Genomic DNA, 24,459 nt, shown 5'->3' with positions numbered 1-24,459 from the left:
ACCGTAACCCTGGCACAGAAGGGCAGATTTATCAGGCACACTTTGTCCTTAGTGAAGCTGTGTTGGCTTCACCCATCACCTCCACATGCCTCAATTCCCTTTTCCCTCAGCTGCTGGCCTTGGGCAATGTTTCTCTCAGGAGGGACAAGTTGTCTCCTCCTCTCTGCAGAACAAGGTCTTCATCTATCGGGGCAAGGAGTATGAGCGCCGGGAGGACTTCGAGCTGCAGCTGCTGAGCCCCTTCCCCAGCGCTGAGAGGCTCAAGAGCACGAGTCCCCCTGGGCAGGACATCACTGGCTCCCCAGGACAGTGTATCCTATGAGCAGGGGTGGGCAGGGAGGGATCCTCTGAGCAGGGATGGGCAGGGAGGGATCCTCTGAGCAGGGATGGGCAGGGAGGGATCCTATGAGCAGGGGTGGGCAGGGAGGGATCCTCTGACAGGGATGGGCAGGCAGAGACCCTCCAAGCATGGGCCGGACAGGAGGGCTGGTTCCTGGGCCATTTTCCCCACATGGGTCCCCCACACCGTGTCCCTGCAGTGGTGCTGGTGGCTCCTTCACTCCCGCAGACATCCAGTGTTTCACCGTGCAGCCGGCAGAGGAAGCCAGGGGCCGGTTCAAGGACCGGAGCATCCCGGAGCAGATCACCAAGTGAGTGTCCTGGCATGGAGAGGCTGCTGCTGCCCTGCTCCGCATGGAAAGGGGCAAACAGGGACCTTTCCCACCCTCTGCCCTTCCTGTCCTCCAGTTTCTACAGAGCCAACCATGTCCAGAGGTTCAGCTACTCGCGACCCTTCAAGAAAGGCCCAAAGGACCCAGACAATGAATTTGCAGTGAGTGCAGGGGGCCTGTGAGGAGCTGAGTGTCCACAGAAGGGGGGCTTTCAAGCAAGACAGGGGGGCTCCCAGACCTGGGATGGGGAGGTGGTGGTTCTATGCCCATGGGATGGGGAGGAGGGAGTCCCCTGCCCCATGGGGTGTCCCAGGGTGCTGGGCTGACCCCCTCGCTTCCCACAGAACATGTGGATCGAGCGGACAACCTTCCTGACAGCCTATCCCCTGCCTGGCATCCTCCGCTGGTTCGCGGTGACCTCCACCACCACGGTGAGGGGGTTCGGGGGCAGCAGGAACCTCCGGGGGCATCCCTCCCCCAGACAGCAGCACGTGGACCCAGGCAGGGGTGCTGCCCCCCGCTTCCCCTTCTGGGATCCCCAAGCTCAAGCTGCTCAAATCCGGGTGCAGGAGCAGGTCCTGCCCCTGCCCCAGCAGCCCCTGCCCCAGCAGCCCCTGCTCTCAGTGCAAACCAGATCCAGCCCCCCAGCACTCAAATCCCCAGCTCGCTCCTGTGGCCCTGTGGTGCTTTGAGCAAAGAGCCCGGCTGCCACCACTGCCAGGCACTGGGCATGACCCCCTTTGGCATCGCCTTGACCCCCTGCCCCAGGGCTGGGCTTGGGCCGGTGCTGCAGGGAGCCGTGTCCCAGGGCACGTACCCAGGGCTGCTGCTGATCGTAGGCAAGGAGACTCCCTGGCACCCCCCGACTGGTGCTGGTGGCACGGACCCAGTGACAGGCCCTGGTCTGGGCGCTCACCCACTGGGTGCCCATCTCTTCCGTGGGGCGCAGGAGGCCACGTGTGGGAGCAGCAGCGGCACTGGCGGGGTTCCAGCAGCACCACGTGTGGGTTTCACACCTCTCGCAGAGGGAGGTGCCAGAGCCCAGTGGCTCAGGTGCTGTGGGAGGACACGGGAATGCCCTGACTGGGCCGTCAGTGCTGTGCCGAGCACAGGGGCTGCATGAGAGCTGCCACGTCCAATCCTGGCCTGCAGGACCGGCCCTGCTGCAGCCTCTGCTCCGTGCCGGGACCAGCACTTCCAGTGCCTCCTCCTGAAGCCTTGGCTCAGGGGCAGGAGCTGGTGCCAGGGGCCAAGGGGTGTTGTGGCATGAGAGGAGCAGCCCCGGCGCTGGGGAGAGCCCTCGCTGCCACCCTGCCCAGGCTGGGCAGGTCACGGGGCCAGCGGCTGTGACCTCCCCTCCCCGGGCACAGACCATCATCTCCCCCCTGGAAAACGCCATCGAGACCATGATGAAAACCAATGAGAAGATCATGAGCGAGATCAACCGGCACCAGCAGGACCCCGGCTTGCCCATCAACCCTCTCTCCATGTTGCTCAGCGGCATTGTGGACCCTGCTGTCATGGGGGGCTTCGCCAAGTACGAGATGGTGAGGACACGGTAGCTGTGCTGTCCCCTGCCTGCGTGCAGATAAGCCGGCCCCTCGGCAGCGCTGAGCCAGCTCCTTGCAGGCCTTTTTCCAGGAGTCCTACCTGCGGGAGCACCCCGAGGACGAGGAGAACATCGAGAAGCTGAAGGACCTGATCGCCTGGCAGGTACGGACCTCAGCACCCACCAGCCCCAGTGCCCCAGCCCGGGGGCTCCGCAGTCCCGGTGGCCCTGTCCCTGTCCTCCTGCAGGTGCCGCTGCTGGCGGAGGGGATCCGGCTCCACGGGCAGAAGGTGACAGAGGACCTGCGGCCGTTCCACGAGCGCATGGAGCAGTGCTTCGGGCAGCTGCGGGCCAAGGTGGAGAGCCAGTACGGGCTGCGGGAGATGGTGAGTGCTGAGCACAGCACCCGCGGGTGACACCGCGCAGGCCAGGTCAGGTTTGGGGCAGCAGGGACCGACCCGTGGGGCTGGAGCTGCAGCAGGGTGAGGGCCTCTGTGCATGGGGGACCCTGGGGGGACGACAGCACTGCCGTGGGGTGGCACAAGCCCAGGCAGAGCCAGGGCAGGCGCTGGGGGCTCCGCAATCTCCTCCCTCCCTGCTCCCTGTGCTCTCAGGTCTGGTTCGAGGACCAGCGCCCCGGACGCCCCCGGTCCATGGCCTGGGTCCCCGACTGGAACCGGCTGAACCACTGTGGAGACAGGCAAGTGCCGTGGTGGGAGCACGGCCCCGAGCTCCCCCGCGCCCTCACCCCTCCCTGCTGCCCCTGAGCTGTCCTCAGCACCTCAGCCCAGACCAGTGCCCTGCACCAGGCACATCCCGGGGGTCCCCCACGTGGGTGGCACGGAGCAGAGACACCCCGTATGCAGCCCCCAGGCTCCCATGGTACCTGAGCTGGTCCTGCTGGCTTGTCCCTGCCAAGCACCCACAGTGGAGATGGTGCTGGGTCTGGCTGGCCCATGCCATAGCCCTGCTCCCCGTCCCCTGCTGCCTGCCCGCCCCTCACCAGCCCCAATGCTCCCCAGCACGGAGACGCCCCCAGTCCCAAAACCCACCGAGAGTGAGGAGCGCAGGACCGAGTGCAGGGAAAACCGCTCCAGCACCTTCTTTGGGCACCGGCGGCAGGACCTGTGCCAGTCCATCTCGGAGCTGCCGGAGCCCAAGGTGAGGCTCAGCCCGGCCCCAGCGCCTCCTCTCCTCCCGGCGTCCGCTCATGCTCCCCAGGCCTCCTGCAGCACCAGGGACCCCAGCACGGGTGGGACTCGAGGTGCCGGTGGCAGGAGCAGCGGAGGGGGGGCACAGAGCAGGAGCTCGGGGCTGCAGGCAGGGTGCTGGCCCTCCCCAGCCCCACCAGAGGCTCCTGCGATGCCCCCCCCCGTGGTGCTGAACCTCCCTCTGCACCCAGGACGAGAAGCGGAGACTCTCCCACGTGAGCGAGAGCAGCTCCGCCGGGAAGCAGCCGGGGCCAAGCCGCGCCGGTGCCCAGCTGAGCCCCACAGGTACAGCCCCAGCCCCATAGCCAGGCTCAGGGCTGTGCCCCAGCCCTAGCAGGGCGGGCACGAGCCCCCCCCCCCCCCACCCTCAGCGCCCCACAGGACGCTGCAAGCCGGGAGCACCGGGGGTACCAAGAGCACGGGCAGATCCCATGCGGCTCCAGTGCCTCCCACGCAATGCTCCCCGTGGAGCACTCGCTGCTGATCGCAGTCCCGGTGCCGATGGGTCTGGGTGCTGAGCTGAGCTCCACAGCTCCCCTCTCCCGGCTGGGCTCTCGCCCCATCGCGCTGCAGCCCCGCGGACAGGAGCGAGCTGGCCCCAGCAGCCCCCGGCACCCCCACGGGCCCCGCAGGCTCTCCGCTGGATGACCCCCCCCCCCCCGCAGGGCCGTCCCCGTCACCCACCGGCTTCGGGGGCCGCGTGAAGAGCGCCAGCAGAGCCCCGCCGCTGCCGCGCAGGATCAGCTCCGCCGTGTACGAGACCTTCCTGGAGCTCAGCGACGCCGCCGGAGGGAAGGTACCCCCCGGCCCGGCCCGCCCCCGGTAACGGCCCCAGCGCCCGGTAACGGCGCCTCCCGCTGGCAGGTGACCCCATCAACCCCGGCGGACGGAAACAAAGGCCCGAAGTCGCCGCCGCTGCCGTCCCCCAGGTTCAAGCGCCTCTCACAGCTCTGAGCCCGAGCCCGAACCCGCAGCAGCCCCATCTGCCAGGGATGGAAAACCTCGCCGTGATCCCGCTCCCGCTGTGCCAACGGCCCTGTTCCATCCCTGCCCGCTGGACCCCCACTTGCACCCTGCAGAACCCAGGAGCTCTCTGCGTGCCCCAGCACAGGCCACAGCCACCTTGTGTCCTGCCAGGGCTGGCTCCTGACACCTTCAGGTGTCCCCAGGGCTGGGGCCTCCCTGTCCCCAGACTTTTCCCCACCCCAGTGCTCCAGAGGCCCCAGGCCAGGTTCCTGCTGAGCCCAAGTGGCCGCACACCCACCATGTCCCAGCTGAGCTCTGAGACACGCAGCCCCTCAGCACCACGCTACACTGGAAAGGATCTTCCTCCCTCCACCCTCAACTGCCTGGGGACCATGGCACGCACAGGACAACCAGCCCCCTGCCAGCATGGGGCCAGCTCTTTCCTCCCACTCACAACACCAGGGGCAGCTCCTGTCCTTTGTCCCTCATCTTCACACCCCATGCCACAGCACCAGAACCAACTCTCTGGCCCAGCCAGGTCTGTGTGCAGCCTGGGCAGTACCAGCTCTCCTGCCACATCTGGATTTGCAGCACCAGCTCTCCTGCCACATCTGGCTTTGCAGTCCCTGGCCATCAGCACTGGGCTCCCCGCTGCCTCAGTCATGGCTAATAAAGCCCTAATGCACCAGCCATACATGCTATAGCAGGGCTGAAAACTGTCTATGAGCCCAGCAGTCATCCCTGCATGCATACAGGCCAAGCAGGGGCCCTTTCACAGCCAGGCATCCCCCAGCACCCCAACAGGCAGGGAGCTCCTGCAGCCTGAGCCCATAGGAATGCCACAACGCCCTGGGGAGCTTGCCTGCTCACCCGGTGCTGGGCTGTGTGGGTCTGGTGCTGCCGGTGACTCAGTGCTCTTTACTCGCACGCTGTGGCGCAGCTCAGGAGCCATATTTACAGTCTGTGTTAAAAAGGAGGAACATGGACCCGTAACCAAGGGATGGGGGGGCAGGGGCTGCCTGCCCCGGGAGCTGCCATCAGTGCGCTTCTGTCTACATGGGAGAGCGGGATCAGCTCCTGGGCTGGGGCTAAAGAAGGGACGAGGGGAGACGGTGCTTCGTGCCACAGCCAGGAAGCCTGGGAGCAGTTGGGCTGCGCTGATGCCCAGACTCCCCCCACACTGAGCCTCACTGGTCCCAGCTCTTCACAGTGGGTTGGCCGAGGAGGCTGCCAGTCGCTTCCCAATGTAGATCCTGGGTTGGAAAGAGAGACTGTAAGTGACCCCGCAGAGATGCTCGGAGCAGCACCCAAAAAAGACCATTCTACATCCAGGAGTGTTTCCCCAGCCCAGCTCCATGAGGGCAGCCTCCTGGGCTGGGCCAGCCAGGGGCTCCCAGGCTACAGACACAGATCAGTGCAGGGCTTCCCCTGAATGCATCCAAGCCCCGGTCAGGCCCATCAGAAACTCACCCAAGCCCCAGCGTCAGCACGTGGCTGAGCAGCAGCGAGGGGATGAAGAGCAGCAGCAGCTCTGAACTGAACAGTTTCTTCTTTCTCCCCACTGCTCCTCCCTGCAGGCTCCACAGCACTGGCTGTGGGGAGCACACAAAGGCAAACTCCCTGGGAAAAGCACACAGTTAACGGGGAATGGAGGAGGGCAGAGCACCGCAAGAGGGCACAGGACATGGGACAGCAGGTCTTGCTGGCAGGGGACATGGCCTTACTTTGGAGAGAGATGCTGAGGGTGGCGGGCACAGGCCCAGTTAAGGGATGCTGGCAGGCGCTGTTCCCTCCGCTCAGCTTCATCCGGCACATCCCACTAGGAAGAGGTACAGGACAGGTAAGACCAGGGGCGCAGTGAGCACAGCACAGGACATGGTACAGGGCGCAGAGCACCGTGTAGCTCCCTCACCTGCCGGGGGTGCAGGCAGCCTGGCTGGGGCTGGCTGCAGGGAGGCCGCAGGTCGCTGTCCCCAGGCCGCTCGCTGGCCGAACTCGCTCCATCCTCATCCCAGACTGGGGAGCCCATCAGGAGCAGGGCACTGCAAAGCAACCCCCGGTCACCAGGCCTGTGCCACCCCAAGGCCCCCGGCTCACCCCCTGCTGGGTCCCTGGGACTCACCCATCGCCGCTCTCGGTCTCCAGCTGTGCCTCCAGCAGCATCCGCTCCACGTCGGCGTGGCAGGAGGAGAGCCGCAAGGGCTCGGGCTCAGGGCCCCCGGGGCCGCAGCGCAGCTCCACCCAGGAGCCTGCAGGGGCCGTCAGCCCGGCACCGACCCCAGGCCCACCCGCACCCCACTCTGACCCCCCGCTGTGCATCAGGCACCACTGCCCAGGGGCCACGGGAGCACCAAGCCCTGCCTCTGACCGGTGTGCTGGCGTCTGCCCAGGGCTGCCTCTCGCCGTGCCCCACCTGCCCCCGACCATCAGGCGCCTGCCCGGGATCCCCACTGACCCCGGCCACCCTCCCCGGTGCACATCACCCTCCCGGGACTCCCACGGAGCCAGCCCACCCACCACACACCAGCCTGCCCGTGAGCCCCAGGCTCCTCATCGACCCGGACCCCGGTGCACGTCAGCCCTCCCGGGACCCCCTTTAACCTAAATCCCCCCATGTGCACGCCGGCCCACCCAGGACCCCCGGATTCCCATTGACCCAGATCCCCCAGGTCCGGACGAGACCCCCCCAGGGCCCGCATTCACCCTTCCCTCCGGTGCCTGCCCGGGACCCTGCCTGACCCAGTACACCCGGCATCCCCCGGCTCCCGCCCCCTGCCCGGTGCCCACACCGACCGTCATCGCCGGTGCACGCCATGGCCCCGCCGCGCTCGGCCGCCGCGGCTCTGCCCGTCACGTGACGCCCCCGAGCCCCCATGTAAATAAAACCACCGGCACCGGCAGCTCCCGTCTTAAAAGGGCACCGGCTCCGTGCGCTGGGGCCCGCGGGGTCGGCACCGGGGCGGCAGCGCCGGTGGAGGTCGGGTCCCCACAGGGCTCGGCGGCAGCACCGCCCCGCGGCCGCAGCTCGCCGGGACCCGCCGCGTTGCCCCTTTAAGCGGCGCCTACGTGCGGCGAGCGAGCGGGCGGCGGCCGCGGCGCGTGCGGGCCCGCACGGAGCCGGGCTGGCCCCGCCCCCTGCCCGGTAACCCCGCCCCCTGCCCGGTGGCCCCGCCCCCCCGCGCCCGCAGAGCCGAGCCGCGCCAGACGCTGCCGCCGTTTATTGCCGCCGCCGCCAGGGGGCGCGCCGAGCCGCGCAGGGCCGGTCAGGGCCCGCCGAGCCGCGCCGCGCCGCTCCGCTCCGCGAACCGCCTGCGGGAGACACCGGCGTCAGCGGCACCGCCCGCGGAGGGCGAGCCCGCAGGGCAGCACCCCCCAACCGGGGCCAAGGCCGGCCCGGGCCCTCCCCACACCCGGGGCTCCCCAAACCGGGCCGTGCCTGTCTGAAGCTCGCCCAGAGCCCAGGAAACCGTGGCCACCCCGGCCGGCGGCAGAACCAGGGCACCACCGGGGACAAGCAGAGAGGTCACTGGACAGAGGCATGCAGAATGCTCTGGCTGGAGCCAGGACAGGCAGAGCGGAAGGAGCAGTGACACTGCGGGACACCCCCTCCTGCGCCCAACCCCGAGCTTTTGCAGAGCACGAACAAAGCACAGCCCTGCCGGGAACAACTGCCGGGCGCTGGGAATGCCGGAGCGGCCGGGGAAGAGCAGCACTCGGGAGCCCTGAGCTGAGCCTGAACCACCGAGTGACGGGGGGCCGCTGTCATCAGGAACTCCAGACACACACACACACCTGCTCAGAGGCTGGGACAGCACATCGGGCCCTTTGGAGTACAGACATGGAGGAGCCCAAGTGCCTTCCCAAACCCCTTCCTCTCTCAGGAGCAGGGATCACTATTCCATAGCCAGCAGGCAGAAGAGCCTCAGGAAAGGATCATGCAGAGCAGCAAGAAGTCAGGTTGGGTATCCACAGGAAAGGACTCCCACCCTCTCTTGTTTGCTGCTGAAAAGATCGTGACCAGTGGATCCAGCCCTCAACGTCTCCATGCTCCCATAAGGCCTGGGGTACAACTCTCAGTTCAGTCTACCACTGTCTGTGGCACAGGACTATTCTGAGATGGAAATCCTCTGAACTGCTATCATCTTTCAGAAAAACAGCTGTTGGAACCAAATCCCTGGTGACCAGGAGCTACCCAGAGCCACCTGGGACCAGCCCTCTAGAAATGGGCACTGAAGATTTGCCTCACTTCAGCTTCCAGACATGGGAATTTCCTTCTCTCAGCAGCAGAGAGAAACTGATCTCAGAGGTCTATGGGATCCCTGAGCCTCTGCAACCTTCTTCTGGCTCTCCTGGAGCACCAGAGTGGTTCTCCCCTTCCCACAGACCCTACCAAGCTCTGTGCACTCTGCAGTCATAGAGCGCTCACTTCTGCTCCTGCAGGGACAGGTGCTGCTCTACAGGGGACCCAGGCAAAGTGCCTGAAACTCCTGCATCTCCTCTACACCAGACCCAGCACCAGAACTGGACACTGGTTCCAGGATCTTCCTCATTAAAACCCCACACAGGTGTCAGACTCGCTCCCTGGTCCCTGCACTTCTCCACAGACACTGAGGCACCTGAACTGCACCCTCCCCCTCCTGCCAAACAGCCAACTCCTGTCTGAAATGAGTGCCCACAGCATCAGTTCTCACTGCAGGCCCACAATGGCTTCTATCAGTCAAGTCCCTTGCACCAAAGAACAACTGAGGGTTTTTGCTATGCCTGCTCCTCAGCAGCTTCTGGCAAACAGCTTCAATCACACCTAGTCCCCAAACACAGAAGCCCAGGAACAATTCCCAGGAATGACAAGGGGATGCAGACAAAGCTCTGCCCAGCCCCTGTCCCTGGGCCAGAGCATGGGAGGACACAAGGCTGGCCCTTGCCTGGAGGTACCCGGGTGCTGCTGGGGGGTGTGGGGGCTCTGCCAGGGCCGGAGCGGGGCTCTTACCTCCTGGCGTAGTCGTAAAGCGCTCGCTTTCGCTCCTGCAGGGACAGGTGCCGCTCCACAGGGGACTTGGCAAACTGCTTTGCAGCTGCCTGGAACACAAAGCACAGGAGCCATCAGGACACATCCAGATCCCAGAGCTCCCCAGTGGCTCTGCAGTGCCAGGTCAGCCTTCACTTTAAAACGCTCCATCCCCTGAGCCCATGGCTAGTGCAGGACACAGACCATCCTGCTCTGGCTATGAGCCATCACACCAGAAGAGACAATGCAACCACCGAAAGTACCTTGGAAGAAGGCTCAGCTGCAGAGCCCTGGATGCCAGAAGCAGCTGGAGCCTGGGAGGTAGCTGGGGCGGGCAGGTCAGTACCAGCCTCCTTACTGTCAGGGAAGAAGGATATTCTCCCCTCCAGCAAGTTGGCAATGGTGGTGTCCACACAGTTGGTTTGGGCTGTAGGAACAAGGAAGATCTGTTAGAGGGAGCTGCCATACTGGGACACTCACACCCTTGCTGCCTTTGTGCTCTACAGCACGGCAGGGACAAGGTTTCTGCTCTCAGGTATCACAGAGACAGTGTGGAAGGTGATGCTGTGTCCCTCCTAATAGCAGGCACGGCCTACCCAGGTCTATCCTGATGACCTCCAGAGGCACGTGAGGCAGCACCTCCTTGACCTGCTGCGCCATCGCCGCGATGCGTCCATCCTCAGGAGCTCCAGCCAGGCCGGACGGCACCCGGCGCCGCGCTGCCAGCGCCTGGCTCGAGGCTGCAACAACAGCATGGCCTCTGAGCTGCTACAGCTCCACTTGCTCTAGTACAAGCTGCCACGGTAAGCAAGCTGGACGTCCTGCACACAACCACCACGTCTGCGTGCAGGAGTGGCAGTGCTCGCCCTGGCAGCCAGCTCTAACTTCAGCCCAGAGAACACCCATAGCCCCTGCTCCCAAACACGCCTCCTCCTCTCTCTCCATGCAGAAAGCCAAGAGCAGCCTGAGGCCTCTCCGATGGCAGAGCCCAAGTGGCAGTTCCCTGGTGAGGACATGACCCAGGACACCCACCTGGGGCAAAGGGGAGCAGCGATGTGTGTCTCAGCCTCTTCATGTGCTCGGTTCTGTCTGCTGCAGTGAGCCGTGTGGATACCACACCCAGCTCCATGGCCAAGAGCTGCACAGATGCAGAGAAGAGGCACATGTACATGACACACAACACATATGACCCCAGCATTCCCAGCTTGCAGGGGAGTGCAGCACATGTACAGGCCTGAATGGAGCCACAGCGAGGGCAAGAGGACTGGGAACTGATTTCTCCAGAGCCTGCATGGAGTGCATAAAGGACCAGGAGCTGTCAATATCATCCTGCCAAAATAGGCTGACAGGGAGATACAAGATCCCTGGTACAGGAGCTATGAGGCACCCAGCACATAAGGGAAAGGTGGAGAACCAACTGCTTTGTTTGACTTGTGGGATTATGGAAAGGGAGCGAAAGGTCTGAACTCGATGGGCAGAGCCTTGGGAACAGACAGGAAGGAAGGGGGCAGTGAACAGACCATGGAAAAACCATGTCATTGGAAGGGGCAATAAACTGGGGCCAGAGCTCCCATCACCCAAATGGACCCACCCAGGAACACCCCTTGCAGCTCTGCACCCACCCTCTCCGGTGGGCACTGCTCCATCCTACCTCCTGCACCCGCAGCGCAAAGTCCTCGCTCGGCTCCTCCACGCGCCGGGGGACGGACGGCAGCCACCTAAAGGGGACAACAGCACTGGGCTGGCTGTGGGGGGGGACCAGCCCTGCAGCCCCACCGCAGCTTGCCCCAAGCCTCTCCCCATCTGGTGAGTGTGAAACCTCCACAGAAGCTGAGTGTGAAACCTCAACATAAGCTGCAGAGTTTAGGGAAAGGCACAGTTTGGAAAACAAAGCTGCTCATTGAATCTGTTAGCGCTCAAGTGTAACATGCCAAGTATGTCCTAATGAAGTTCCCAGAAAGGCCCCAGATGAGGAGCCACTGCCACTTACATGCAAGTAGAAAACAGATCAGCAGGACTCTTGAATATGACTCCTTCTGCTGCCTATGAACCCTTATCACACCAAAGCTCTCAGCCTGTCTGGGCTCACCAGGGCCCCAGAGAGGTGTTCAAACCCACTCTGCAATCCACAAGGGACTGCAGGGAATCACCCATGGGACCTGAGGAACCCTGGGGTGAGTTACAGCGGAGCAGCCAGCTTCAAAATTATACCCAGCATATTTGACATAAAAGCCCTGGGAGACTCCTCTCCTTCCCCAACTCAATACAGGAACCAGGCCCACTTTGCTTCAGAAGCTGGGCCAGCAACTGGACCTGGCATGGACCAAGTAACAGTCAGCAAAGCCATGCTGAAACCACAGCGAGGGGCGCACCAGCAGTACCAGAAAATCTCCCACTATCACAAGCTCTGTCCACCCCATGCCCTGCCCCAAATGAAAGAGAGAGGGATAGTACCTTACTTGATATACTGTGAAGGGGACAAAGAAGGTCCAGAGCAGCTCTGCAATCCAGGAGGAGTCCGCCACACTCTGGGGAAGAGAGCACAATGAGGCTGCATCCACAAACCAGGAGCTGGGCAGGGCTCCATTGGGATGCTGGTGGGTCTCTGCTCCCAAGGAACAAGGGATGGGACCAGAGGCAACGGCCTCAAGATGCACCAAGGGAGATTTAGATGGAGATTAGGAACCATTCCCTCCTGAAAGGCTCATCCAGCACTGGAACAGGCTGCCCAGGGCAGTGGTGGAGGGATTCAAATGATGTGTACACGAGGCCCTTGAGGACATGGTTCAGCAGTGGACGTGGCATCCTGGGGTAATGGGTGGACTAAGCATAAAGGTATTTTCCAGCCAAACAGTTCTATGAGTCCAAGACAGGCCCTAGGCCTGGTTTATTCCACAGCCTGGTGAGAGGTGCTGTAAGGAGGAAAGCCCAGAAACCACAACCACTGCAGGTGACTTTATAAAGAAGTCCCATCTCCCAGATGGACAGATCTCAGAAACCTACAGCCAAATCCTCACAGTAATAACCACAGCCACACTCAAGCTCCACTGCCTTCCTGTCATGGCTGAACCCTGGGCAGTAGCTCAGCACCAGCAGCTGGGCAGGATGGGAGGAGGAATGTGAACCCCAGGGGTTGAGTTCGGAACAGCTCAATAACTAAAGTGTAACGCAAAACTACCACTACTACTAAGGGAAATAACAAGGGGAGAGAATATAAAGCTAAGAAAGGAAGGCAAAAGTAAGAATAAACACAAGTGATGCCCAACCCAATTGCTCAGCACCGGCTGACTGATCCCCAGCAACAACTAAACCACCCGTGTGTTACCAACAGTGTTCCAGCCTGAGCTCCAAGCCCAGCACTGCACCAGGTACCAGGAAGAAGGAAGCTGTCACAGCTGAACTCAGGCCATGTGTGCCACAGAACAACGCCTCCTCCAAGGCTCCAGGTGACCAAGGCTGGGTAAACTCTTCCTGAACTCCAAGCTCGGTGCTTCGCTCAGCTCAATGTGTCACACAAGTACCTAAGAAAGCTTTCTGCAAGGCACTGACTGAGCCATTCAAAGTGCTGCATCTCCAGCCCAGTCTTCACAAGTTTCTGATGGTTTATAATTGCATAAGGAATCCACCAGGATGAATTAGGGCAGAAAGCCCTGCTCAACCTCTGGAGGCAGCAATCCGAGCCAAGCTATAACCAGTGTCTTCAAACACATCTGCAGCCATGTGCATGCTGTTCTCCCCAGCATTCATGAAGGAAGGGATGCACAGACAACCTATCACATCTCACAGAATTCCTTGGAGAAGCCAGAGCCAAAGGACAGATAAGATGTTTCCCATCAGCAGTCCAGACCAGAACTCTCCCACTCCTCTTGATTAGTCATTCAAAAATGTAGGGTCCTCACTGTTAGAAAACTGCATCTTAACCCACCACTGAACTTGAACAGAAGCAGCATTTAGCCTGAGCACGTGCAGAGCATGGTGCTGTGTGCTGTCACCCACAGCTAACACCCCTCCACTCCTGCACCCTTTCTCCGGAGTGCAGGCAGCCACCCACAGCACCACCTTTGCTGAGCTGATCCTGCTGAGTTGCTATCTGGATCCTGCCTCATGCTTGTGGCCTCCTTGAACTCCCTCTACTACTGCCCCACTTTCTTGGCTGCAGGGCTGCCAGGGCTCTGCAGAGCGTGTTCCCAGCTCTCACCATCACACCCAGCACCGTTGTGCACCACACAGCACTCACACCACAGGTCCCTGCCACGCACCTGCTGCTGCTGGTGGCTCCCTGGATCAGTGATGCAACTTCCTCATCATCCCCCACCCTGAACCTCAGCAGCAGAGGTCTCAGCGCTGTCCCCTGCAGCCAGTGGAAGCACTAAATGACACTGACAAAGAACTAATCCCCGTCAAGAGCCTCCCTTGAAAAATCCTTGCAATACCTCTAAATCCATCCACTGTGCCTTATCCAAAGTCCATCTACTGCCTTAAGCAGATGGACAATAGAGAACCACCTAAACATCAGACAAATGTAAAATGTATCTTTTAACCAAGTAGATTCATAAAACACACAATCAGAAATGCAACAAGATCTCCCTCTGTATGCAAGCTAAGAACAGTTTACTGCAGCCTGTTCAGCAGCACCAGCATCAGCAGCATGAACTTTGCCACTTCTCTGAAGCTGATGTTGCATCATGCTCATGTCTGCACTTGGGAGTTCAAGAATGTACCCAGAGAGCATGGCCAACCTTTGGCACATCAGCCATTCTCCAAGGTGACTGGAGCTACTCTGTCAAGAGACTTTAACAGCAGGGAGCTCACAAAGAGGAGACGTGACACAAGGATGCTGCGGTCCCAGAACCCAGATAGCACACTGCTAGGCAGCTGAGCCACTAAAGCACCTCACAAACCTGCCAGTGTGACTACAAGAGTATTGACTTGGTGCAAGTTTCCTGGGAAAGGCACTGGGAAAAGAGTGTTAGCACTGAGGAGCCAGTCCCTGGGTAAGAGGACACGAGGCCAGGCTGCATCTCCCACAGGCTTCAAAGCAGGATTAACGGCACCATCACAGAGCCCAGCTTGCACAGCCCCCCCGCCCTGTGCCCCCACTCACCACAGTGACCAAAGGCCTCAGCACCTGCAGGGCAACAGGCTGCACTACGTCCGACACTGAGAACGGCCAGGAGCTGGAAAGGAGGAATTCCACAGGGAATGACCCCAAAGCCAAACCCAAGCACTCTGTGTCACAGCAGCGGCTGCTCCGGTACCTGAAGTGGAGCAGCCCAGCCCGCCCGTTGGTGGCTGCCTCCTCTGGGAACAGCAGCAGTGGGGGGTTCCCTCTGTGGGATGAATATGCCTTCAAGGAATCCACCAGCTCTGCTCGGCTCCCGCTCACTCCTAGCTCCATGAACCCTCGTGACCAGCAGATGAAACCAGGGGCACTGTTCAGGGCAGGCTGCAAGGGAAAACAAGAGTCAGAGGAACCCTGTCCTGTCATGTCCTCCCCCCAGGCGCTACTTCCCACCAGAAAACAGGAAACAACGCTCCTGCTTATCAGCAGAGACCCCTCTTGGGGAAAGGGAGCAGCCTGCTGGCTAAAGGCACTAGAGCAGAGAGCACGTTACTGCCCGGCCCCAAGTCCTCAGGTGTTTGATTCCTGATCTACAGTTCAGGCTGTACCTTGTCTGCCAGAGAAACAAACTCACCCTGCCCTGGGCAACAACCGTGTTTCCCAGTGCTCTCTCTAGAGGTTCCTGACACACTTGGCAAAGGACACGCTACTCCGAAGAATTACTTTTCTCCAGGTAAGGAGCAAATCCACTGCTGTTCAGGATATAGGACCTACCAACTCGCTCACAGGCATGTTTAGAGCCAGCTGACTCAGGAATGCCACACTTAGGGGATTTCACAAGAGCAGAGGGAGTTACACAACCAGCAGCCCAGCAGAACCCCAGCACCACCACCCCACCACGCAGCTCCACTCACAGCCAGTGAGGGGGAAACCCAGTGCTGGGGGAAGAGCCTCACATCCAGCCCTGCTTCTGAGAGCACCTACCCAAAAGAGATGCAGCTGCTGGGATCTGCCAGTCTCTTTCAATAAAATCAATACCCATTCTAACACTTCCTGCTCCTCCTCACCCTGCTCCAGTTTTTATGCAATGCCCAAGAGCGTGACACTGAACCACAAAGAACTCCAGGCTTGTGGATTGATAAATGAGAACCGAAGGAGACCAGGGCAACACCTGGGTTCTGACAGGGCTCTCTGTGCCCTTCTCCTGAAGAAGGAACCCTCCGGACCCCAGGGAGGCTCCCGCCAGCCCCTCACCGTGTTGCAGGAGGTGAGGAGGTTGATGACGTTGTGGTCGAACTGCGTGACGTGGTTGGCGATGTAGACCCTGACGCCGGCGTCACGCAGCCGGGGGTCGCTCTGCTGCACGCACAGTCCCAGCACCGAGCACATCACCCGCACGATGAACCTGGGGGGAAGCAGCTTCCTCACATCCTGGGGCCTGAGCCATCACTGGCTGCACATCCAGCAAACAGAGGAGACCTGGGAATCCATGTGACTGGACAAAGGACACTGGTTCAAAGGGGGCATGAGGGAACAGGCATCTGGGATGGGAACTGCTGGGGTAAGACCAGGGGCTGCAGGCTGCCTGCAGAGCTGCTGCTGCAGCATGGAACAGGGGCAGCAACCACCACAGGATCCGCACTGATCCAAGTGCTCTCGATCAATCCTTGGGCACTCAAGAGGCAGCTTCCTGCTCTGGTCTTGGCAGAGAAGGTGCCTTCATGGGTCTGACAGCAGAACCCAAAAGTTCCTTATGAACCTCTGCACGAGCCAAGCCCCGCGGCTCAGGACCCCTCCTCCCGGGCGAGGGCAGCCCCCGCCCCTCCAGCAGCCCCCGCCGCCCGCCGAGCCGCACGCACCGCCGCAGGACGCTGTCGGGCAGGGCGCAGCTGACCAGGAAGACGTGCACGCCGATGAAGAGACGTAGGACGAGCAGGCAGAGCCCCACGGGCGCGTAGAGCAGCAGGGCCAGGAGCAGGAACCCATCGCTCGGAAACCTGCGGTGCCAAAGAGCAGCGGAGCGGCCTGAGCGCGGCGGGACCGGGCCGCGCTGCGCCACCCGCCCCTCCCGGGACATCCCGGTCCTCCCCACAGGGCTCCCTTAGGACACCCCCTCCGCAGCGGGCCTCGCCCCCCCCCCCCGGACACGCCGCCTTCCCACGCGGGCCTCTCCCCGCCGAGCTCCCCGCGAGGCAGCGAGGGGCCGCCGTGGCTCTCACCGGTGCGAGTCGAAGAGCCGCTCGGGGCCCGGCGCCGAGGGAGGCTCCATCCCCGCCGCACCCGGTACCTCAGGGGCGCTCCACACCAACCGCCATCTTCCCCCGCGGCCGCCCGCCTGCCCGCGCGGGGCAGCTTGGGAGCGGCGGCGCCTTCCCGGCGTGCACCGCGCCGCACCCCGGTGCCTCTCGCTGTCACCGAGCCCCTTCGGCGCGGGGGGGGAGCAGCCGGTGGACCCGGTGAGCCCATTAACCCTGCTGAGCTGCTCTCTGCCTTCCGCCACCAACGGCTCCTGGCGCTGCGTGACTACAGCTGCCAGCGTGCCCCGCGGCGCCGCCACCGCGTCCGTCATCCTTCCGCCTCGGGACTACACGTCCCGGCGTGCCCTGCGGCAGGGCGGCACGTGAGCCCCGCAGCAGCATGGCGGCGCTGGCGCGGTGGGCGCGGGCCGCGCTGCGGCCGGGGGCGGAGCGGTGGTACCGGGCGCTGTGTGGGGCCGCCGCCGTCCCCCCGCTCCCGCCGTCTCCTTCCCCCTCACCTCCGCCTCCCTCCCCCTCACCTCCGCCCCCCAACTCCTCCGCCGGGGGCCGGGCGCTGGCGGCGGCGCTGGGTGCCGGGACGGCGGCGCTGCTGCTGCTGTGGGCCCGGCAGGGCGAGGGGCACCGGCCCGCTCTGCCCGCGCTGCGCGCCGCCGTGCCCGCGCCGCCGCCCGCCTCGCCCCGCGCCGCCTTCAACTTCATCGCTGACGTGGTGGAGAAGACGGCGCCCGCGCTGGTCTATGTGGAGATCATGGGCAGGTACCGGCCCGTCCCCGCGCAGCCCGGTCCCCGCGGGGGGTCCCTCTTGATCCTGTCCCGGTCCTGCCCCTTCGGGGAGGCTCCGGCCCGTCTTCCCCGTGCCCCGCCGGCGCAGCCCCGCTCCCGGCTCCCCGCACGGAGCAGCCCCTACCCCAGCCCCGCCCGCGGCCGCCCTGCCTGGTATCCCGGGCATCCGGAACCGGGCATGGCGCGGGTGGGATCCCACAAGTGACCCGGGAGGGACCTCTCCGTCCCCTCTGCCCGCTGCCTGCACAGGCAGCCTCAACACGTGTCCTCTGCTGCAGGGACGCGGTGCCCCTGAGCTGCCGCCCTTGAGTCTTGCAGGGCCGTGTGAGCAAAGCTGCCTCTCGGCAGCGGCTCCAGGCTGTCCCGTGGCACAGGATCCCTTTCTCGGGAGCATGACTTTGCTTTTCATAGTCACAGATGGGTTTAGGTTGAAGAGACCAAGCTCAGCGCCAGGCTGGGGTCACCCACAGAGGTCAGGGTGATTGTTGTCTCCCATGGGGACCAGAATCTGCAGTTCTGAGCCTTCCTCTGGCTACCTACAGAACATGTATTCATCACCTCCCAGGTGGTTGTTACCTGCTTCAGGGCAAGGTTCTGTGTGTTCAGGCTACTTCTTTGTGCAGATCACAACCCCTCCTACCTACCTCCTGCTGCCCTTTCCCAAAGAGTCCACAAGAGCTCTGCTCTTGTTAGCTTCCCACCATGCTTCCCAGTGGGATTGCACCTTTCCAGTTGTGCGTGGACTTCTCACTCTTCCTGCTTGCTCCCCAGTCACGTGCCTGGTTGTTACTCTCCACATGGGGAATGAAGGAGTTGCTCCCGTCACGCTGTAGCCCAGACATCCTCACTATCCCCCACTGCCTCCCAGCCTGGCCCCTGTGTGCCCTCCCCGTAGTCCCCACCAGTCCCCTCAGGGTCCCTGCCACCCCTCCCTGAGCTGCTCCCACCTTGCAGGCATCCCTTTTTGGGCCGCGAGGTGCCCATCTCCAATGGCTCTGGCTTCCTGGTGTCTCCGGACGGGCTCATTGTGACCAACGCTCACGTGGTGGCGAACCGGCGGCGCGTGCGGGTGAAGCTGGCCAGCGGGGAGCAGTACGATGCCGTGGTGCAGGACGTTGACCAGGTCGCAGACATCGCTACCATCAAGATCAAACCGAAGGTGCGCATCCTGCTTCTGGAGATGCTCCCTCTGTCCCTCCCACCCGCTCACCGCCCTCCTCTTTTGCAGCACCCGCTGCCCACGCTGCCCCTTGGGCGCTCCTCTGAGGTGCGGCAGGGAGAGTTCGTGGTGGCCATGGGCAGCCCCTTCGCCCTGCAGAACACCATCACCTCTGGCATCGTCAGCTCTGCGCAGCGGGGCAGCCGGGAGCTGGGGCTTGCCGCCTCTGACATGGAATACATCCAGACCGACGCTGCCATCGATGTAAGGGGAGCTTGGCGGGTTGGCGCCTCATCCTGCTGCCCTCTTTGGGGAGGGGGGAGCTGGGGAAGGGCTGTGGGTGCCATGAGGTCAGAGGAAGCTGGGAGCACTGGGAGATGCAGGGATTCTGGCCGGTCACCCAGGCCCTGGCTGCGTTCCTCAGCCTGACCCCGCTCTTTGGACGCTGCCTCCCTGCCTTGGGTCCTGCTGTGTGAGGACGTTGCTTTATGGCCTCTTTACTGCTCTCTCCTCTGCTGCAGTTTGGGAACTCCGGGGGCCCCCTCGTCAACTTGGTAAGTTCCTGGGGCAGCCGTGGCTGGGGCAGTGGTGCCGGGTGCCCTCTGCCTTGGTGGGTGCATGTGTGGGTGCTGCAGCTGCTGGGAGGGGGGGGACTGTGCATGCATCAGGCTCCTTGAGAGGAGGAGCCGGGGCTCAGCCCTGTGCAGTGCCTGTTTGAGGGAGCCTGAGTCCATGGGACTTCGTGGCACAGCTGAGCCCTGCCTGGTGCATGCGGCTTGGTTGTTGCTGGCAGGGCTCAGGGAAGGGCTGTGCTGGCTGCAGCTGCAGGACTGGTCCCTGCTCAGCTTGGCAGGGCCAGGCAGGCTGCAGAAGCAGGAGGCAGGGAGGGGGTGGGCACACATGCAGCACTCCAGGCTTGCACAGCGGTTGCCCTCTCCACGAGGATGCAGTGGGATAGCACAGTGCCTGCTCCCCTGCAGGACGGTGAAGTGATTGGGGTGAACACCATGAAGGTGACATCAGGCATCTCCTTTGCCATCCCCTCTGACCGGCTGCGGAAGTTCCTGCAAAAGGAGGAGCGCAAAAGTGAGTGGGGAGCCTCATGCTTGGGTCCTGGGGGAGGGAAGAGGGAAGCTCTGTGACGGCTGGGCTCCAGGCACCACCTCTGAGCAGGGCAAGCAGAGCATTGCAGGTAAGAAGATTCTCCCACCTGGCACGAAACTCCCTTTGCCTCTTCCATTGCCTTGTGTGTGCTGATGGAAATGCAGGCGCCAGATTCAGCCGTATTGGAAAGGACAGGCAGTTATGTCAGTGGTGTCAAATGTTGCCTGGCTTTGCTGCTCTGGGATGCCGTCTGACATGCTGACACTGTGCAAGGGTTCTCATGCTGACACTGGAGGGGTATTCTCAGTCCAAAAGCCAACAGCTCAAAGCAGCACAGTTGCAGTAATGTGAAACTCCACCTGGGGAATGCAGCTTAGATGAGGTGTTGGTTGGGCATCAGAATGACCCCACAGCCGCTGTCTGCTGTGGGGTGTGTGGGCTCTGTGACAGCCCAGCACTGCTCCCAGTGCACGTGGGTCATTCCATGTCATTTCCTTTGACAGGCTCTTGGTTTGGCAGCACAGAGACAAAGCGCCGCTACATTGGGGTGATGATGCTGACTCTTACACCCAGGTGCGTGTTCTAAGGCTGCTCTTGTTGTGGGGCATGGTGACTGTGATGGGATCTTCCAAACTGGGAGTGCCTGGTGTGGGGAGGGCTGAAGCATTCACGCTGAGATCTCTGTGCTCATGTTGTGTGTAGGCTCCAAGGCTGTGTCAGGGGTCAATGAGAAGCTTGCAGGTTTCTACACGTGTGGCAGAAGCTGTAACTCCCTCCAGGGTAGTTGTTACTCAGAGGAGTTGGATCAGGGCCCTTTGCAGCACAGCAGGAAGGTGAAACCACCAGAAACGTTGTGTAACAGACACACGAGGGGCAGCGGAACATTGTGATCAGAGTTGGGCAAGCGGTACCCTTGGTGAGGGGGGGTCTGCTGGGGATTGTGGTGCGGAAGCACTTCTGTTACATGGGGCTTCCAGAGTGAGCCCTGACCACTGTGGTTGCAGGAGGGGCAGCTGGGGGAGCGGGAGGAAGGCAGGAGAGCAGCTCTGTGAGCGCACACAACATGGCTGCTGCTGGTGTGATAGGTGGCTCCTGGGTGCTGCCTCTGGAAGGAGCACATCGTGGTGTTAACCGGTACAGCCCTGGCAGGTGGGAAGGGGATAACTTCTTGTGGGTCTGAGACTCTTCATGCTCCTGGCTGTGGCTTGGGGAGGGTCCTGTATTACTGCTGCATCTCAAGGAGCGCTCTGGTCAGCAGAGGGCTGCAGACAAACAGCCTGCTTGGGCAGAGAGAAGGATCACCCCTTGCTTCAGTGGGTGCCCAAGACATGCCTGTGGCCAAACACCCTGAGCCCTGCTGAGGACAGCCCTGCCTGGAGCTCTGCTCAGGGCTGTGGGACAGGAGGGAGCTGCTGCAGCAGCATTCACCTGAATGCTGATGGCAGCACCAGGGATGCATCAGGAGCACGTGCTGGGAGCTCTCCTGGGAGCAGCTCCCCCTCCCAAGGACAGAGGTGCCCGCTCTGGTTCCTTGGCTTCTGCAGCCAGCTCTTGAGAGACCTTTACCTGGGGCTTAGCATGCGCCTTGGCTTGGTGGTTGTAGCATGCTGGGCAGGAGCACCTCTGAGGGCTGCGCTCTGCCCTTCCCAAAGCTCCGGTGGCTTTGGTGTGTTGGTTGGTTTGGGAAGGGCTGCCTACAGCTCTGGGCACTACGAGCAGGGGCTGGGGTCCTGCCTGCAGCTATGGGCACCACGAGCAGGGGCTGGGGTCCTGCCTGCAGCTCTGGGCACCACGAGCAGGGGCTGGGGTCCTGCCTGCCACACCAGCGGAGGAGAGGGTCGCTGTGAGACGGAGGCAGTGGTGGCTGGGGAACGCTCCGCGTTGCTGGATGCTCGGCCGGTGCCCAGTAGATGGTGCTGGTACTCGGCAGAGCCTCTGGCCTGTGGGAGCCCAGCTGCGGCCTGGCGCACATGGACCGTTGTCAGAGGCCTGCCCTAGGGCACGTGGAGCTCCTGAGGTGGGAGCGGAATGACTCAGTTATGGAGCAGAACACGTGGCGTGGTTGTTCTGTGAGTGCCCAGAGCCGGGACCAGAGCAGGGGGCACAAACTGGAACACGTGGGGCTACATCTGAGCACAAGGAGCCACTGTCACTGTGGGGACAGTGGCAGAAGCCTGGCACAGGCACCTAGAGAGGTCAGAGCGTCACCAACGCTGCAGATGCCGAAAGCTTCCCTGGACACAGTCCTGGGCTGAGCTGGCTTGAGCAGGGCCTGGGGAGGGTGATTCCCAGAGGTTCATTTCCCACGCCAGCCTTGCTGTGATCCTGTGACATCGGAAAGGGGGGTGCAGCTTGCACAGCACAGTGTGAGGAGCAGGGAGGGGTGCACAATTTAAGCCAGCACTGGGGGGGTAGGAGGAACCGGGGGTGTTCAGTCTGTAGGCTCTGGAGGAGAGGAGCAGGTTTACCTCTGCTTGACAACTTTGGCAACAGCAGGGCCCCAGCTTTTGTTCTTGTCCTGCCCCCAAAAGCAGAGCAGTGGAACTGCAGCGGCAGAATGGATCTGACACCAAGGAGGGCACCTGACCTGGGGCTGCTTAGACAGGGATGTGTGTGTGACCCGGCTGGCAGCTGCTCTGGTAGCTCCATCCCTCCCGGGCACAGTCAGCACTTTGTCCTCTGGGTTTTGGCAGGATGATGGTGTTGGGGTGCTCCTGGGGGTTGCAGCTGTGTGCTTGTGCTTGGCAGTGTCAGGGAGGCAGGAGGAGAGGTCCTGTATAGCTGGGGTGGGGTGAGAGCCCTGCTCTGCCGCCCAGCTCCTTTCCTGATACTGACTTTCCCCCTGCAGCATCCTGGCTGAGCTGAAGCTGCGGGACCCCAGCTTCCCCGACGTCTCCTATGGAGTGCTAATCCACAAGGTGATCATCGGCTCTCCAGCCCATCAGTAAGCGCCCTGTACCTTGGGGGGTGGCCTGAGGGAGCAGCTATGTGGGGTGGGATGTATTTAGCTCTGGTTTGCTCCAGGGCAGCAGGACTTGGGCCCTGATGTGCAGCAGAAACCAGCTGGTGGCCCTTGCCCCGGTTTGGTGTCCCACTGGCTCAGGTACAAGCCTCCTCATGGTGCCCAGTGCTCTTTGCTCCTGGGAAGCGCCTGCTTCACCCACCATGTGCTTGTGTCACTGTGCCGCAGGGCCGGGGTGAAGGCGGGTGACGTGGTGCTGGAGATCAACGGGCAGGCGTCACGCCGCGCCGAGGACGTGTATGAGGCGGTGCGGACACAGCAGAGCCTGACCCTGCTGCTGCGGCGCGGCCATGACACGCTGCTGCTGAGCGTCATCCCCGAGGCCACCGAGTAGCGGAGCTGCTGTGTGGGGCAGGACGTGCAGGACTGAGCCGTGTCCATGAGCTGCGCACGGACACGCTGAGACCTTGTGGGGACTGGAGGGCGCCCGGCCCGGTGCTGGGGTGGACTCATGGAGCAGCCCTTCCCTCTGTACTCAAATAAAGCACTTTTATAGGGACCCCCCAGTGCTGTGGGGTCTCCTGCCCACAGCATTGCCTGTGGGAGGCTGGGCTGTGGAGGATTCTGCCCTTCCTGTCACATGGAATCCTGGAATGGTTTGGTTTGAAGGGACCTTAAAGCCCCTCTAGTTCCAACCCTGCCACAGGCAGGGACCCCTTCCACTAGAGCAGCTTGCTCCAAGCCCCTGTGTCCAACCTGGCCTTGAGCACTGCCAGGGATGGGGCAGCCACAGCTGCTCTGGGCACCCTGTGCCAGGGCCTCAGCACCCTCCCAGGGAAGAGCTTCTGCCTAAGAGCTCATCTCAGTCTCTGGCAGGTTAAAGCCATGGTGAGAGGGGGGGTTTGGTGCTGGACCCTGCAGTGTCTGGGCAGTTCCTCGCTGGCTGGGGTGCAGGAGGGCTGAGGCTGGGAGCCTGTCCCTGTCTGTCCCTCCCGCAGCCCGGTGTGGGTCTGTGCCGCTGCTCAGCTCCCCGCACGTGCAGCCCGGTCCCTGGGGACAGCCGAGGCCTCCCTGTGCTCTGCGGCTGGAGGCCGAGAGCCCTTCCGGGAAGGGGCAGCTCCGGCTGTTCCCCGCGTTCCTGGAACAGCCCCTGCTCCGCTCCCGCCGTGAGGAGCCGCGTCCAGCCCGGCTCTGGCGGGAGGAATGCGCGTGTGGAGCCAGGAGCAGCGCGGGCCGGGGCTCCCTCGCCCAGCCTGGTGTTTTTAGGTGAAAGCAGCGCAGCTCCTTGGTGCTGCTGCCCTGGGGAGCGGGCGGCAGCGCAGAGCGGCCCGGGCACAGGACCGGGCTCCCCGTCGGGCTCTCGCCGCTGCGCGCCGGGGAAGCGGAGCCGCCGCGTTTCTGGCAGCGCGGCCACGGCAGCAGCGACTGCAGCTTCCCGCTGCCTGGAGCCAGCGCCGGCTGCATTCCTCACGGATCACAGCCCCCGGCGGGACTTCTGCTCACGAGCATTTGGACTGCATGTGGGGCGAAACCAGCACTTCACCGCCGCCCTGCTGCGCCAGGGTGGCTCCGGCTGCTCCCTCCAGAGCCGTGGGGGCTGCTTCAGGCTGGGGCAGCTGAAGTTAAGGTCCTGCTGGTCCCCTCCTCACCCACACAGGCTTCTTCCAGCAGGCCTGGTACCATCTCCTTGTATCCCAGCAGCTGCCAGTACCGGTGCTGGTGTGGGGCT

At 62.6% G+C, this 24,459-nt stretch overlaps 4 protein-coding genes across 9 annotated transcripts in view; 2 read left to right on the top strand and 2 right to left on the bottom strand.

Annotated features, from left to right (window-relative positions):
• Positions 1 to 4,403, top strand: part of LOC130593736 (dedicator of cytokinesis protein 2-like) — a 48,670-nt gene extending 44,267 nt beyond the window's left edge. Inside the window, exons 42-53 of the mRNA XM_057399096.1 lie at positions 170 to 311; positions 569 to 650; positions 748 to 832; positions 1,016 to 1,102; positions 2,042 to 2,218; positions 2,301 to 2,384; positions 2,469 to 2,606; positions 2,835 to 2,924; positions 3,250 to 3,381; positions 3,623 to 3,716; positions 4,097 to 4,227; positions 4,296 to 4,403. Coding sequence (XP_057255079.1) covers positions 170 to 311; positions 569 to 650; positions 748 to 832; positions 1,016 to 1,102; positions 2,042 to 2,218; positions 2,301 to 2,384; positions 2,469 to 2,606; positions 2,835 to 2,924; positions 3,250 to 3,381; positions 3,623 to 3,716; positions 4,097 to 4,227; positions 4,296 to 4,385 — 1,332 coding nt within the window. The 3' untranslated portion in view covers positions 4,386 to 4,403. The remainder of the gene's footprint in view (positions 1 to 169; positions 312 to 568; positions 651 to 747; positions 833 to 1,015; positions 1,103 to 2,041; positions 2,219 to 2,300; positions 2,385 to 2,468; positions 2,607 to 2,834; positions 2,925 to 3,249; positions 3,382 to 3,622; positions 3,717 to 4,096; positions 4,228 to 4,295) is intronic.
• Positions 4,404 to 5,299: 896 nt separating this feature from the next.
• Positions 5,300 to 7,416, bottom strand: LOC130593735 (BCL2/adenovirus E1B 19 kDa protein-interacting protein 3-like). The gene is made up of 6 exons (XM_057399094.1): positions 7,191 to 7,416; positions 6,520 to 6,646; positions 6,310 to 6,439; positions 6,122 to 6,216; positions 5,868 to 6,017; positions 5,300 to 5,650 (listed from the first exon to the last, which is right to left on the bottom strand). The coding sequence occupies exons 1-6, from the start codon at positions 7,270 to 7,272 to the stop codon at positions 5,602 to 5,604; spliced, it is 633 nt and encodes a 210-aa protein (XP_057255077.1). The 5' UTR covers positions 7,273 to 7,416; the 3' UTR covers positions 5,300 to 5,601.
• A 184-nt stretch (positions 7,417 to 7,600) lies between these two features.
• The window catches only part of AUP1 (AUP1 lipid droplet regulating VLDL assembly factor), a 33,040-nt gene continuing 16,181 nt past the window's right edge, over positions 7,601 to 24,459 (bottom strand). The window contains exons 2-13 of one of the 6 annotated variants that reach the window (XM_057399089.1): positions 16,684 to 16,762; positions 16,324 to 16,461; positions 15,719 to 15,869; positions 14,661 to 14,848; positions 14,507 to 14,579; positions 11,857 to 11,930; positions 11,054 to 11,120; positions 10,435 to 10,540; positions 9,999 to 10,142; positions 9,666 to 9,829; positions 9,385 to 9,473; positions 7,601 to 7,706 (exon numbers count right to left, since the gene is read on the bottom strand). In XM_057399089.1, the coding sequence (XP_057255072.1) occupies positions 7,661 to 7,706; positions 9,385 to 9,473; positions 9,666 to 9,829; positions 9,999 to 10,142; positions 10,435 to 10,540; positions 11,054 to 11,120; positions 11,857 to 11,930; positions 14,507 to 14,579; positions 14,661 to 14,848; positions 15,719 to 15,869; positions 16,324 to 16,461; positions 16,684 to 16,733 (1,290 nt within the window). In that variant the 5' untranslated portion in view covers positions 16,734 to 16,762 and the 3' untranslated portion in view covers positions 7,601 to 7,660. Of the gene's footprint in view, positions 7,707 to 9,384; positions 9,474 to 9,665; positions 9,830 to 9,998; positions 10,143 to 10,434; positions 10,541 to 11,053; positions 11,121 to 11,856; positions 11,931 to 14,506; positions 14,580 to 14,660; positions 14,849 to 15,718; positions 15,974 to 16,323; positions 16,463 to 16,683; positions 16,843 to 24,459 lie in introns of those variants that run through there. The other 5 variants (XM_057399088.1, XM_057399092.1, XM_057399090.1 and 2 more) reach the window with 5 other exon arrangements.
• HTRA2 (HtrA serine peptidase 2) lies at positions 17,097 to 23,376 on the top strand. Its single transcript, XM_057399097.1, has 8 exons — positions 17,097 to 17,478; positions 18,460 to 18,664; positions 18,734 to 18,928; positions 19,186 to 19,218; positions 19,645 to 19,750; positions 20,272 to 20,341; positions 22,617 to 22,712; positions 22,959 to 23,376. Exons 1-8 carry the CDS (start codon positions 17,102 to 17,104, stop codon positions 23,122 to 23,124), a joined length of 1,248 nt encoding a protein of 415 aa, XP_057255080.1. The 5' UTR covers positions 17,097 to 17,101; the 3' UTR covers positions 23,125 to 23,376.

This window comes from Pezoporus wallicus, unplaced genomic scaffold (genome assembly GCF_028554395.1).
Source record: "Pezoporus wallicus isolate ANWC-B61680 ecotype Strahan unplaced genomic scaffold, APGP_CSIRO_Pwel_v1 contig_14149, whole genome shotgun sequence".
In the NCBI taxonomy this organism is placed as follows: domain Eukaryota; kingdom Metazoa; phylum Chordata; class Aves; order Psittaciformes; family Psittacidae; genus Pezoporus; species Pezoporus wallicus.
Note: the sequence above shows the minus strand (reverse complement) of the source record. Positions and strands in the feature narration are given on the sequence as shown.